This window comes from Mercenaria mercenaria, chromosome 17 (assembly GCF_021730395.1).
Source record: "Mercenaria mercenaria strain notata chromosome 17, MADL_Memer_1, whole genome shotgun sequence".
In the NCBI taxonomy this organism is placed as follows: Eukaryota; Metazoa; Mollusca; class Bivalvia; order Venerida; family Veneridae; genus Mercenaria; species Mercenaria mercenaria.
In genome coordinates, this window is record NC_069377.1 from 68061484 (window position 1) to 68076596 (window position 15113).

Below are 15113 nucleotides of genomic sequence, written 5' to 3' on the forward strand. Positions count from 1 at the left end.
GTCATCTACTCTTCATTATCAATCATCCTATGAAGTTTCAACATTCTGGGTCAAGTGGTTCTCTAGTTATTGATCGGAAATGGTTTTCAATGTTCAGGCCCCTGTGACCTTGACCTTTGACGGAGTGACCCCAAAATCAATAGGGGTCATCTACTCTTCATGACCAATCATCCTATGAAGTTTCACCATTCTGGGTCAAGTGGTTCTCTAGTTATTGATCGGAAATGGTTTTCAATGTTCAGGCCCCTGTGACCATGACCTTTGACGGAGTGACCCCAAAATCAATAGGGGTCGTCTACTACAGCAGCCCTACAACCCTATGAAGTTTGAAGGTTCTAGGTCAAATGGTTCTCCAGTTATTGCTTGGAAATGAAGTGTGACGTACGGACGGACGGACGGACAGGGCAAAAACAATATGTCTCCTGGGGGAGACATAATTAATCAAATGTGCTACATCTGATCCTTTGGTCAGACAGAATCTCGAACTGTTTGGAAAACATTGTCAGATAAAAATTATGATATCATAATCCAAAAGTGTTTGCAGCGATATAAAATAGTAACAAAACTTGTTGTAAAGGAATATTTTGCAGTATAAAAAGTTCCATGTTATACCTGATCCTTTCGTCTACAGCAGCTTCCTCCTGGATAATGAAATCTGTCAGCTGTCTCTGTATAGAGTTCAATGTTGACTGTACATTCTCATAGCTAGACGACTTCGGGTCTGAAATAATTAACAAAGTTTACAAAAGTTGTTTTTTTTTCAGTTTGTCACACTAGCATGTAAGTTTAGGTCATATGGTGACTTTCAAGCTATATTGGTAGAGGCTGACCTGATTTCACATGCCAGCTGAAGGATGACCTGGGTAGAACCACTTATTTTACAAGCCAGCTAGAGGATGGCCTTGGCAGAACCACCAATTTCACAAGCCAGCTGGAGGATGACCTTGGCAGAACCACCAATTTCACAAGCCAGCTAGAGGATGACCTTGGCAGAACCACCAATTTCACAAGCCAGCTAGAGGATGACCTTGGCAGAACCACCAATTTCACAAGCCAGCTGGAGGATGACCTTGGCAGAACCACCAATTTCACAAGCCAGCTGGAGGATGACCTTGGCAGAACCACCAATTTCACAAGCCAGCTGGAGGATGACCTTGGCAGAACCACCAATTTCACAAGCCAGCTAGAGGATGACCTTGGCAGAACCACCAATTTCACAAGCCAGCTAGAGGATGACCTTGGCAGAACCACCAATTTCACAAGCCAGCTAGAGGATGACCTTGGCAGAACCACCAATTTCACAAGCCAGCTAGAGAATGACCTTGGCAGAACCACCAATTTCACAAGCCAGCTAGAGAATGACCTTGGCAGAACCACCAATTTCACAAGCCAGCTGGAGGATGACCTTGGCAGAACCACCAATTTCACAAGCCAGCTGGAGGATGACCTTGGCAGAACCACCAATTTCACAAGCCAGCTAGAGGATGACCTTGGCAGAACCACCAATTTCACAAGCCAGCTAGAGGATGACCTTGGCAGAACCACCAATTTCACAAGCCAGCTAGAGAATGACCTTGGCAGAACCACCAATTTCACAAGCCAGCTGGAGGATGACCTTGGCAGAACCACCAATTTCACAAGCCAGCTAGAGAATGACCTTGGCAGAACCACCAATTTCACAAGCCAGCTAGAGAATGACCTTGGCAGAACCACCAATTTCACAAGCCAGCTAGAGGATGACCTTGGCAGAACCACCAATTTCACAAGCCAGCTAGAGGATGACCGTGGCAGAACCACCAATTTCACAAGCCAGCTAGAGGATGACCTTGGCAGAACCACCAATTTCACAAGCCAGCTAGAGAATGACCTTGGCAGAACCACCAATTTCACAAACCAGCTGGAGGAAGACCTTGGTACAACCACTAAATTTACAGAACCATAGAGAGACAAGTAAATCAAATTCTGGTTCTTCTATTGTTAAATAATTTACCTGGCATTGATCCTGAAAACTGAGTATCCTTGTTTTGCAGCACCATATGAAACACACAGGAATATTCTGGTGAATGCTTCAATCTGTCTATGGAAGTAGCGTCGCTCTGGAAAAATACACAATGTACAGGAATAGTCTGACAAATGCTCCCCATCTATAAACAATAACAGTCCTTCTTGTAATAGCTATCAAATTGATACATCAGTACTTTAATGATTATTCTCTTTATTTACAACTGAATCGAATTATCTAACATAAAAAAACTGAGCCAAATAAATTATAGTAAAATTTCAAATTTCCTTCAAAAACTGAAAAGGCAAACCATAAATATAGGTATTGTTTTGCAAACAATACAACTTTAAGCAAGCAAGACTGGAAGTCTCCTTATACAAAATAATTCAGACTTGGAACAATTCAAATTAACAACAGAAGAGCAACAGATTCAGTCAGTGATATACACTTAATATTTGTAGTAGACTAATACTTCTATATGATTTTCTATTTCAGAAGATGGAGGTCCTTTATTAAATTTTACATGTATGTTTAGATCCCAACTCTTATTAAGGCACAAATAAAAACCATAATGAAACAGTAATTTATTTTAAGTATATATGGATGCATTTTGCATCCAAACTCTTAAAACTCTTCCATATCTAGATGTCTATATCTAAATGGTAACTACCAAACCACAAGACATTTCTTTGTTTAACTTACCAGGAGTTGATTTTTTATTTCTTAACTGATTAACTTACCAGGAGCTAATTCTTATTTCTTAATTGTTTAACTTTCCAGGAGCTAAGTTTTTATTTCTTAACTGTTTAACTTATCAGGAGCTAATTTTTATTTCTTAACTGTTTAACTTACCAGCAGCTGATTATTTACAACAATTGGAGAACCATTCATGTGCATAGCATAGGCATCCATACCACAATTGAGACATCGGAACACCAAGTAGTTGCCATGCTTACGGCGATGTACTAGGTAACCATGTTCCTGACAAACATTCAGTATTATAATGGTAATATTATTATTACACCCCATACTATTTTCATTCAACGGACAAAAGTACAACATGTACCAAGCTTAACAAGCTTCATATAAACCATTTTCTGAATAACAAAGTTTCAGCAGTATCATGCGGTCACACATTAAACCGGAATCCACCTAAAAACCGGAATACACTTTCCATAACCGGAATACACCTGTATTTTTTAAGTTAAAGGTATTTTTGAAGGGTTTTTGATATAATTCAATCATATATATCATAAATAATTAACATACGAAAGGAAAATAAAATACGTTTACGCAAAATGATTTTATACGAGAATGAAGTTCGGCGACCGCGCGGGAAATTTCCATAACCGAAATACACCCGTATTTTATTAATAAATGGTATTTTTGTAGGGTTTATTGCAGAAATCATTCGTGTATAATATAAATAATAAGTTTACAAAAGGAAAATAAAATACTTTAACGCAAAACGATTTTATACGAGATTTGGATTTGGCAAGCGCACGGGAAGTTTCCATAACATAAATGCACTCGTCCTTTTTTAAAAACTAAATAGTATTCACTTAAATAAACACTTTTTATCATTTTTTGTAAGTTGTAGAACCATGTTAATCAGATTAAATATGAATAAATATTTGAGAGAAGTTTATTAAAAGTTAATTCTGTATACGAGATTATAACTTTACGATCTTACGGAAATGTTTTACGCTTACGTCGCTATGACTAGATACGGGAATGTTGATTATTAAAATTTATTTAATTGTTTCTTCAAATAATAAGAAAATAATTTAAGACAAAAAAATATCAATATTCGATTTTAAGTGAATCATAAACAAAATACGGGTCCCGACATAAACCGCGCGGATCGGAAAGGGCTTAACATGATCGGAAAGGGCATGTCACATGCTTATTATTGAAACTTATTTAATTGTTTCTTCATATTTCATTTAACAAATAAAAAAGAAAATAAACTATGAATGATAAAATAGCAATTTTTAATTTTTAAATGAATTATAGACAAAATACGAGTGGCATAAACCGCGCTGATCGGAAAGGACATAACATTGTTTTGATATTTTATTTTTAACATGATCGGAAAGGGCATGTCACATGTTTATAATTGGAAATTATTTAATTATTTCTTCATATTTCGCATTTCGTTTAACAAATAAAAAAGAAAATTAATTGAGAAAAAAATATCAATATTCAATTTTTAAATGAATTATACACAAAACACATGTCAGTGCATAAACCGCGCTGATCGGAAAGAACCGGCCGTATGTTTATTATTAGAACTAATTGAATTATTTCTTCATGTTTAATTTGATAATTTAAGAAGAAAATAAATTACGAAAAATCAGTTTTCAAAAGAATTATATTATGTTTAATATATAAATATATATAAATATAAAAACGTTTACTGCGCTTATTTCCAAAGCACAATTAAGATCCTTTGAATATATGCAGCGTAACAAACACGTGCCTCTGATTAGTCCTGATAGAGTTTGATTGGATTATCACACCTATTGATTATATCAATTAATCAGTATATTTGTAAGCACACATATGCGACATGTGACAAATAATGTCTGACAAGGTAAGTGCAGTTAAATATGATAAGCTTTTGTTTAATTTCATACTTGTCGTTATAATTGCAAATTGAAAAATTGAAGAAAAACAGATACATTCAGTATAATTTTTTATTTTTCATGTACTTTAACGTATCAATACTAATTCAATGTTTTGCTAAAACAGCGATATATTGTAGATTTAAACATTTTGATTCCTCCTTCCTTCTCTCCAGGATGCACTAAGTCTCGATCATAATGTCTCGAGTATTGTAGTCGTTTTCCTGTATCAACATAGTCTTCCTTTAAATACTTTTTCAGTGTTTCATTTACAGAATTCCTTATTTTGTTAAAATCAGTTTTATTAATTCCAGTCCACTCTGGAAATTTAGGAAAAGTGTTTTTACGTCGTAACTTTACCAAAATTCAGAAATTACATCGTGAAAAACGTCAACAAACTTATTATTTGGATTGACTGGAATTTACCCGGGAATCGTAAAGATACAAAACATCATGCCGGTAATTTTCCATTCCACGAGCACGTGCGACCTATCTTAATAATTATCTAATTTACATCGCTCAACGTTACTTTTGTTAATCAACACGTACAAAAAAACAACAACAAAAAAACGCGCGTAGTGTATTAATTTTTTAATATTATCGCTCCAAGTTTTCAACACCGCTTAAGAAGTAATACAGTTTGAATTCTATAACGATTTTAATAAGATATCGACAGTAATGTAGGGAAAATTCTATAAAAAAGGTCGAATTTTCACATAATTATTTGTAAAACCTCAAACAGTGCGATCTTAATTACTTATTTCTTTCTAAAAGTAAATAAATGATACATACTATGGCCATAAAATTCAGACTTCTGACCAGAAAATACAAAGAACAGAATAAAAAAATCTTAAATAATGAAAAAGTGACAGCAATCTAAATAAATGGATTAAAACGATTTTTGGCAAACAGATTTCTGTTAGTGTACGTGATCTCGTGAACGTAAATAGAAATGTGGTTTTAAATAAAGCAATACGATGCCGTTGCGGAATTAAATGCATCTTTGTCCATGTATATTTTTGTAAATTAATTATTTATTTTAGATAATTTGTGATTGATTTCTATCATAAACCCTAAAAAACGATTTATTTAAGAAATACGGGTGTACATTAGAGAATTTTAGGGCATGGAAATTCATTTACGAATACGCAAATTTCCAGTGCCTTCGCCGATTTTCAATCATGTACAAAACGTAATGCGCAAAAGTATTTTAATTTCATTTTGAAAACTGATTATTTATGATATATATTTTTGAATTCAGTCATAAACCACTTCAAAAATAGCATTTGTTGAAGAAATACGGGTGTATTTCGGTTATGGTAATTTCCCGCGCGGTCGCCGAATGTCAATCTCTTATAAAATCGTTTTGCGTAAACATATTGTATTTTCCTTTGGTATGTTGATTATTTATGATATGTATGATTGAATTATATCAAAAAACCTTCAAAAATACATTTAATTAAAAAAATACAGGTGTATTCCGGTTAAAGAAAGTGTATTCCGGTTTTTAGGTGGATTCCGGTTTAATGTGTGACCCGTATCATGATATCAGAGGAAATATTTACTTGAACCATTAAAAAGAAACTAACATTTTTATAAGATAAAATAATCTTTTATTATAGTGACTTGTGTTTACGTACATAATAATGAACAGCCATAAATACAATGAATTAGAGAACACACAGCCACACGGGCCTATAAGTCACCTTATTAACGATGTAAAATATAAACGCAAATATACATAAATTGATGAATTAAAGCACTCTCATAAAACATATCTTAGCACGAGGGTGAACTTTTTCAGAATAACCTCTGGATAGTAGTTTGTACTGTTTGTATTTGTACTTTGCATGAAAACATTATTTCAAGCTTTTTTCTTTACTTAAAATCAACAAAACAAAATGGCTCCCACTATATACCAGGTTTTAGTATTTGACTTAAAAATAATATTACATTTTGTAACAATTCCTGCATTTCTGTCTCAAGCTTGTTCAAACAGGTTACTGATAATGCTACATCACTATCCAATTAGTTTAAGATTCCTTGCTTGTTAATTACCTGCAAAATTCCTTTTGTGTCTAATTCAACTTCAACTTCACCCGACGGAAAAAATCCAGTTGGTATATAATCACCCTTGAGATCTGGAAAAAAAAAGAAATTTTAAGATTAACAAGAGCCATGTCAGACATGGCTAATCCCCCCACCGGGCATATCATAATTGAAGGATGTGGTCCGCATCAGGGGTTTTAAGATGTGGAAGAAAGAATAAGTCAGTAGTGAGGTGGTTAACTGCTAAATTTTATTAATTTTCATGAAGGGTATAACTATGATGTTTTTCTATATGGCTACTGTAAAAAGAAGGAATGGAAAGCTAACAGGGAACAAGAGTGCCAGAATGTCACAATATATGCCCGTCAAAGCAAATTTCTTTACTCTAGCAGCTGTATTTGCAAATGGAATGTTAATTTTGTGGTTGTTTAGTAATCATTGTAAGTCTTTTGTTTTTTAAAGTCCACAAAAAAACTCCTTACTTGGTAGAGATACCTTATATATAACAAGAGCACCGCCTTGCGGGTGCTGACGCTCATCTGATTTTTTTTGTATAATAGAAATATTGTCCTACCCATGATTTTCTAAGTCTAAAAAGGGCCATCATTCTTGCAAAAAGCAGGATAGAGTTATGTTTCTTGATGTACAGTGTCCACTTATGATGGTGAAAAACTGTTGCAAGTTTTAAAGCAATAGCTTTGATAGTTTATGAGAAAAGTTGACTTAAACATAATATTCAACCAAGAAAATGATTTTTCTAAGTCCAAAAGGGGCAATAATTATTGCAAAAAGCAGGATGGAGTTATGTTGCTTGCTGTACAGGGTCAGCTTATGATGGTGAACAAGTGTTACAAGTTTCAAAGCAATAGCTTTGATAGTTTAAGAGAAAAAGTTTACCTAAACATAAAACTTAACCAAGAAATCTGATATTTTCTAAGTCCAAAAGGGGCCATAAATCTTGCAAAAAGCAGGATGGAGTTATGTTTCTTGCTGTACAGGGTCAGCCTATGATGGTGACCAAGTGTTGCAAGTTTTAAAGCAATAGCTTTGATAGTTTAGGATTAAAGCTGACCTAAACATAAAACTTAACCAAGAAAACTGATTTTCTAAGTCCAAAAGGGGCAATAATTCTTGCAAAAAGCAAGATGGAGTTATGTTTCTTGATGTACAGGGTCTGCTTATGATGGTGAACAAGTATTCCAAGTTTCAAAGCAATAGCTTTGATAGTTTAGGAGAAAAATTGACCTAAACATAAAACTTAACCAAGAAATCTGATATTTTCTAAGTACAAAAGGGGCCATAAATCTTGCAAAAAGCAAGATGGAGTTATGTTTCTTGCTATACAGGGTCAGCTTATGATGGTGAACAAGTATTCCAAGTTTCAAAGCAATAGCTTTGATAGTTTAGGAGAAAAGCTGACCTAAACATAAAACTTAACCAGGCAACGCCGACGCAGACGCCGACGCCGACGCCGACGCCGACAACCGCTCAAGTGATGACAATAACTCATCATTTTTTTTCAAAAAATCAGATGAGCTAATAAAATTAATAAAATACACCTAAAACTGGAGAGTAACATCTATGCTGTACCACAGAAAAGTGGTCTTGTTTTTTCCCTAGGGTCAATTATAAAAATGTTACAATATAAGTTATTTATAGTAACAACTAAGAGAAGTTAATCTTTAAAAAAAAAAAAAAAAAAAAAAAAAATTGCAAGTCCACACAAAAATCTTTATCAGGAAGAGACTGGTCAAAATACACCTCAAAATTGGATTTAGCATGTTTGTTGTACTACAGAAAAGTGGTCTCGATTTTTCCCTACGACTAGTAATGAAAAAGTTACAATAAAAGCTATTTAAAGTAACAACAAAGGGAAGTAATTCTAAAGAAGGGAACTGCGCATGACACTTCGTCTCATGATGGTGTATAATTGTGCCAAGTTACATCAAAATCCCTCCATGCATGAAGAAGAAATGCTTCGGACAAGGTCATTCTTGTATCTGACCTTTGGCCTCTAAGTGTGACCTTGACCTTAGGCCTAGTGACCTGGATCTTGCGCATGACACTCCGTCTCGTGGTGGTAAACATTTGTGCCAAGTTATATCAAAATCCCTCAATGCATGAAGAAGAAATGCTCTGGACAAGGTTTTTATTCTTGTATCCTTTGACCTCTAAGTGTGACCTTGACCTTAGACCTAGGGACCTAGTTCTTGCGTATGACACTCCGCATCGTGGTGGTAAACATTTGTGCCAAGATATATCAAAATCCTTCCATGCATGAACAAGATATGCTCCGGACAAATTTCTTTAAGAAAATATGATAAAGGGGAATAACTCAAAAAATAGGCAAGGTAGAGTTATTGTTCTTGCACACTGCACTTCCTCCCAATGTGTTCTATCAGTGTATGAAGTTTGAAGAAAATCCCTCCAGTACTTTTGGGGTTATGCTCCGGACAAAATGTTTTAAGAAAATATGATAAAGGGGAATAACTCAAAAAATAGGCAAGGTAGAGTTATTGTTCTTGCACACTGCACTTCCTCCCAATGTGTTCTATCAGTGTATGAAGTTTGAAGAAAATCCCTCCAGTACTTTTGGAGTTATGCTCCGGACAATTTTTTTTAAGAAAATAAGATAAAGGGGAATAACTCAATAAATAGGCAAGGTAGAGTTATTGTTCTTGCACACTGCACTTCCTCCCAATGTGTTCTATCAGTGTATGAAGTTTGAAGAAAATCCCTCCAGTACTTTTGGAGTTATGCTCCGGACAAATTTTTTTAAGAAAATAAGATAAAGGGGAATAACTCAATAAATAGGCAAGGTAGAGTTATTGTTCTTGCACACTGCACTTCCTCCCAATGTGTTCTATCAGTGTATGAAGTTTGAAGAAAATCCCTCAAGTACTTTTGGAGTTATGCTCCGGACAAATATCGTTGCGGACGGACGGACGCACGCACGGACGGAGAGCATTTCTAATATCCCCTTCACCTTTGGTGGGGGGATAAATAATAAAAGGTATGACATTGGTTTGAAAGAAAATGGTCTGAGTATATATTACTTTAAGCATTACAACTTGATTTGATACAAGCAAAGATACTACTGACTTATTTGGTAAAAAGACCGCTAAGCACATCAAAATAGAGGCTAACCATATGAATCAATTGAGATGAAAAATTCAAGAATGCTACTATTCCAGATAATGAACATGGCAATCAGTAACATGGATGTATGCTCCCCGAAAGTACTGTAGCATAAGGGGCTTTTATGCAAAGAGGTTTTGTTAAGGAGAAATGTAGTCAGCAAGAGTCATGGTTCTTTAAAACTGCACTCCCTCTCATTGATCTTTATGAATATATAAAGTATCAAGTCAATATTTTACATAGTATTAGAGTTATGCCCCAGACAAGGTTTTCAAAAAAGGGAGATAATTCAAAAATGGGCCCACCAAGAGTTATGGTTCCTAGTCACTGCGCTTCATCTCACTGACCTCTATGAATATGTAAAGTATCAAGTATCAAAAAAATTTAAATTAAAAAGGAGCATAACTCTGTCAAAAAATTCAAATCTGAGTTATCAAAAACTTTAACTAACGGCAATGCGGATACCCGGGCAAGTGCAAGACTCTATTTTTTTAAAAGTAACTCACTCTGTTCGTTCGCTAGTCTATATTCATTCTCTGTATGCTTTATAAAGAGCTTGATGTTGAGACATTTACAGGCCAATAATACCATCTGAAAAACAGAATTCATAAAACATTACCAGTTATTGACTATCGCTAAAACAGGTTATATTGGAAGCTTAATATATCACTTGTAACTAATTAATCTGCATAAAGGGCATAAAATTATCAATCCATCAGGTAAAATCAGTGATTCAACCCAGGTCTCCCTCCAGCTGGCTTGTGCATTTATTCTGAAATAGGGCCTGCTGTTAATAACTGTATTAAATGCGAAAATAAGCCATATCTTTAATATCACTTTATTTTTTTCCTTTCTTAAAGACTATATGAGTACATGCCTCCATATGAAAAATTAGTGATTTTTATCTCATAAAAACAGAATAATCATGATTTATATGCCAACAGCGCTGGCTTTACTTACGAAAGTAACTGTAACAAAAATTTTCGCATATAAAAAGTTATTTTCCTGACGGATATTGACGCATGTTAATTAAATCGCTAATTACATCCTAACTGTTGGACTAAAATCATTAATTTTTGCTTTATAAGTGTTTTAGTGTCTTATGATCGTTTGTTGTATGATGGTATAAAATAAATTTAATATAGATATAAATGAGAAAATATAAAGCTTATTTTCGCATATAAGAAGTTATTTTCCTAAGCGATTTTGATGAATGTTAATTATAATCGCTATTCATTTCCTAATTGTTAGAAACAAAATCATTTATTTTTGCTTTATAAGTGTCAAACGATCGTATATATATAATGATATAAAATAAATTTGAATTAGATATAAAAGAAAGTAAATATGGCTTATTTGCTTTCACAAAAATAACCTTATTTTCGCACTTCCTACCCATAATTATTTATCTTAAAATTACGGGCATTTCAAAAATTAATGTTCATTTAATAGATGTTTAAATATGTTTTTGTGTCCTGTCCCATTATCAAATTATTTGTATTATAAAATTTATTGTCATTTTTGCTATGTAAATAAATAAAAATAATCATTTGAAATTCTTGGTTATAAATGGAAATTGGTCTGTCATGGGATGGGCCGTCTTGGTTTTGGGCTGTTTTGGTTACGGACCGTCATTGATTTGGGCCTTTATGACCCATTACCCTTGTTCACATGCTGATGGTAATTTAGTATAAATGTTGCAAACTACTGCATATCATTTGATTACATGCTCACTTGTGTTGCTTGTATTTGACGCCTGCCTGGCATTTCGTACTTACAAATAATATTATGTGTTGTTTTAAAATGTTATTCCTTTGTGTTGTACCACCAAAACAGTAATTTATATACAGTGGTCTGAAATATTTTAAAGTAGATCTAAATGGTGAGACCATGGCTTTTCATTTGAGGAAATAAGCCTGGCACAATTTCTGGTTAGGTTTCAATACGGAATTCTTTTCAGCTCAGAGATATAAACAATTTACCAATTTGACTTTATTCTGGAATCTTACATGACTGGCTGCACATATACAAATATTATGATATAGGAGAGATCGCCCTGACGTCACGCATCAACACCTGTTTATCTGGTGGTAGGCAAAACAACATGTTTTTACATCGTTTGTGTATATAGGATCGGAATTTTCAATTTTTAATAACTTTTTCGTTCATTTATGGATTTTAAAAATTCAAAAAGTTTTGAATTGCTTACGATTTTCATATTATTATATTCAAATAGATTTTGAAAATGAGTAACCGTTTTAAATGACATATGATTTTAATAGCGGCGTAGTGATGCTCCAACTTTTAGAAAAAAACACTGTAAGTTAAGCGTTCATAATTAAACCATTTTATATCAAAATAATAATTAAAAGTTATCAATAAATTGCTTGTTTTAATTCCTTTCCATTGATCAAAAAATTATTGATATCATTTATGTTTTAATAAAGTTTAAGCCGTTAGAAAAACATCACTGTTAACAAAAAAAACATTGACGCTCGACGTCTGCCCACCATTATCAGTTCTAAAAATAGAATATACAACGGATTTGTATACAAACACGATCTCTCCTATACTAAATGATACTGTGCAAATTTAGCATTTTCCTAGACCAGCTAAAGCAGTAAAGATGATTGCATCATGTGATCCAAAACAGAAATTGGATGATATACCTTGATGACATTCAACTTGGTCCCATCTAATATTGCAGTTTTATTCTGATAAATATACAAAACAGCTGATTGAGAAATGACGTCAGCGGCAAATCTGGGTCAACATGGTCTTGGAATTTTTTTCAATAACAAATTGGCTCTCTTTCACTTTCAAGCCAAATATGCATATTTTTATTATCGCATGTACTAAAAACTTGATTCATGATGAAAATTATTCAATTTCATAAATAATTATTGTTTCTAAACAAGGTAAATTAATTAGTAAACATGTACCTTTCTTTACAAACTTCGATGGTGGCAGTGACCCCAACTGTGACCCAATGTGATGTAAAGTTAGCAAATGACTGACCGATATATAGTTTCGAAAACCAAACGAATTAAACGAAGATAAAAAAATAAAATAGTAATAAAATACATCTTTAAAATCGTATACATTCTTTATTTCAAATGTTTAGAAAGAAAGAGAACAGATAAAATAAAAATTCGAAAATAATTTTCAAAAATCGGTTAGACGGTGTAAAAATAAAATTCGCACCTGATAAATGAACTCGACATAATTTGTACGAGGATTTGTTATTACTGTCACCGGAGAGAAAGTGGGCGAGGCGATATTTTATCTGATTTCCTTCCAAAATGGACAGCAAACTGGTCCGGACTTTCACAAACCATGTGAGACACATTGTTTCCTTAACCTTTTGACAATATCACGACACCCTATCACGACTTCATGATCTGTTGATAACGATTGTGTAAAGTGTATGATACTAGGAACTTTTAATTTTTGTTATTTTACATAACATTACAAGCAAAATACAGTTTCTAGCTAGTTGTTCCTTGTAACCTTCCCACTTATAGTCAAACAAATTTGACACAAGCCGAGGAAATATTGATTTATTTTTCTTATGGGTTACATCTCCAAATGCGCCAAATACTCGAAAGACCAATATTTTGTAATGGAATATTATTTCGAATATAAATATGCACAGGCCCAGTAATCCTCCCACAGTAGTCCAGCAAATTTGAGGCGATCCTAGGAAATATTGAGATATTTTTTTCATATGGGCAATTACCCCACTCGCGTCAAACACTCAGATGACCAAAATAGTTGAAGCAACTTCTGATGAAATTTTCATCGCTGCCGACGCTTTACCTGCTATAGGTTTAAATGTCGATTATTTCACGAATTGGCCATAAATTAAAATATAACTTACATGTATCAAAAGGTGAGTCAATTCCTCATCAATCTATGTTAAAATTATCAAATAATATCCAAAATTACGAATTTTCTGGTGATTTAAACCTTTGTATGTACTGTACACGATCAACGTTTACCGTGTGTTTACACGCCATATAAAACCAATAACTTTACATGACTGTGTACTGTGATTAAACTTCCATTATTTTGGTCCTTCAAAGTTTTGACGTTTAGATTGCCCATCACAAATATAAAACAATCTGAACGTCAAATTATTTTGGCCACTCCCACAGTTATGTGTAAAATGTAAAATATATGAGGACCTTGTGTGGCAAATGCATATAAATATCCGGAGGGTATTGTTATCAAATTTCAAAAATGTTTATGGGGAAGCCCACTATACCCCCCTCAATCAGGTGGGGAAACCCTCCCTGCACTCTCCCATTTGCCGCCTTTGGCGTCTTAAATTTTTCTTGCAACATGAAACCATTTCCTTTAAAAAATCTGTCTGTAAAACATTTATATCAGTTTAACAATAAAATTGAACCTAATCTCACAGGGTTTTTGTCTGTTGAATGTAATTATGCGTAAAAAATTGTATGTTTTCGGTAACATGTTCAAATAAGTTAGGGTAGGTAGGTCGGTCAGTAAATGTCTTTTTTGTATTTTTTTTATTAAATGGGACTTTTTGGAAATTATTTTTTTGTCAAAAAATGTATACAAATATTAGAGCATCAGTAAGTTCATTCCTAAGCATAAAAAGTGTAGTTTTGCATCTTTTTTTAAAAAGTTGAACAAAAATTTCTCCAAAGCCATAAAAACATTTAGGGTTGGGCCAAAAATTAAGGGTAGGTCGGGATACCGGGGAAACAAACAATTTTTTTTATGCCTTATTCTTACTAATTAATCATGAATTTCCTACTCTTCATTGCAAAGCAGTGTCAGTTCCAGTAATGATGTCACGGACAACAACAAAAAAGCAGTGCTTATGTAGAAAATATTCTCAAATCCAATAGTGTATAGGTTATTCTTTGACATTTATAATTATACAAATATACATTAAAACACTTCATGATTCCTGTACGAAAATATAAATGTCACCTAAACAGCTTCAGAAATGCAAAAACACAAAAACAGATAATAAAAGTTGAAATGATAGAATTATCTATTACGTACATTTGCAAGTATCAGCGCTGTATGGAACACATTAAAGAAAATTAATGGAAGTTTTGTGTAGAAGATTTTGGTATTGTATGCAACTCCTGTTATTTACAAATGTAAGAAAAACCAAAATAGATAGTACAAGCGTAACTTTTTAATTTGGATCTCACACATCTAGACCAGAACCAGAGTTTTGGCTCTTGACTTAGTGAAAACATGCATAACAAGGGCCTAAGTTTGTGTAGCATGTATCACAGAGTATTTGACCCAGG

General features: G+C 33.6%; 2 protein-coding genes across 2 annotated transcripts in view; one reads left to right on the forward strand and one right to left on the reverse strand.

Annotated features, from left to right (window-relative positions):
- Positions 1-15113, reverse strand: part of LOC123536750 (uncharacterized) — a 77288-nt gene that overhangs the window by 17208 nt on the left and 44967 nt on the right. The window contains exons 2-6 of the mRNA XM_053528514.1: positions 10323-10407; positions 6688-6770; positions 2855-2983; positions 1991-2096; positions 613-721 (exon numbers count right to left, since the gene is read on the reverse strand). Of these exons, the coding sequence (XP_053384489.1) occupies positions 613-721; positions 1991-2096; positions 2855-2983; positions 6688-6770; positions 10323-10407 (512 nt within the window). The remainder of the gene's footprint in view (positions 1-612; positions 722-1990; positions 2097-2854; positions 2984-6687; positions 6771-10322; positions 10408-15113) is intronic.
- The window catches only part of LOC123536749 (harmonin-like), a 78743-nt gene continuing 76638 nt past the window's right edge, over positions 13009-15113 (forward strand). Inside the window, exon 1 of the mRNA XM_045320140.2 lies at positions 13009-13154. Within this exon, the coding sequence (XP_045176075.2) occupies positions 13119-13154 (36 nt within the window). The 5' untranslated portion in view covers positions 13009-13118. The remainder of the gene's footprint in view (positions 13155-15113) is intronic.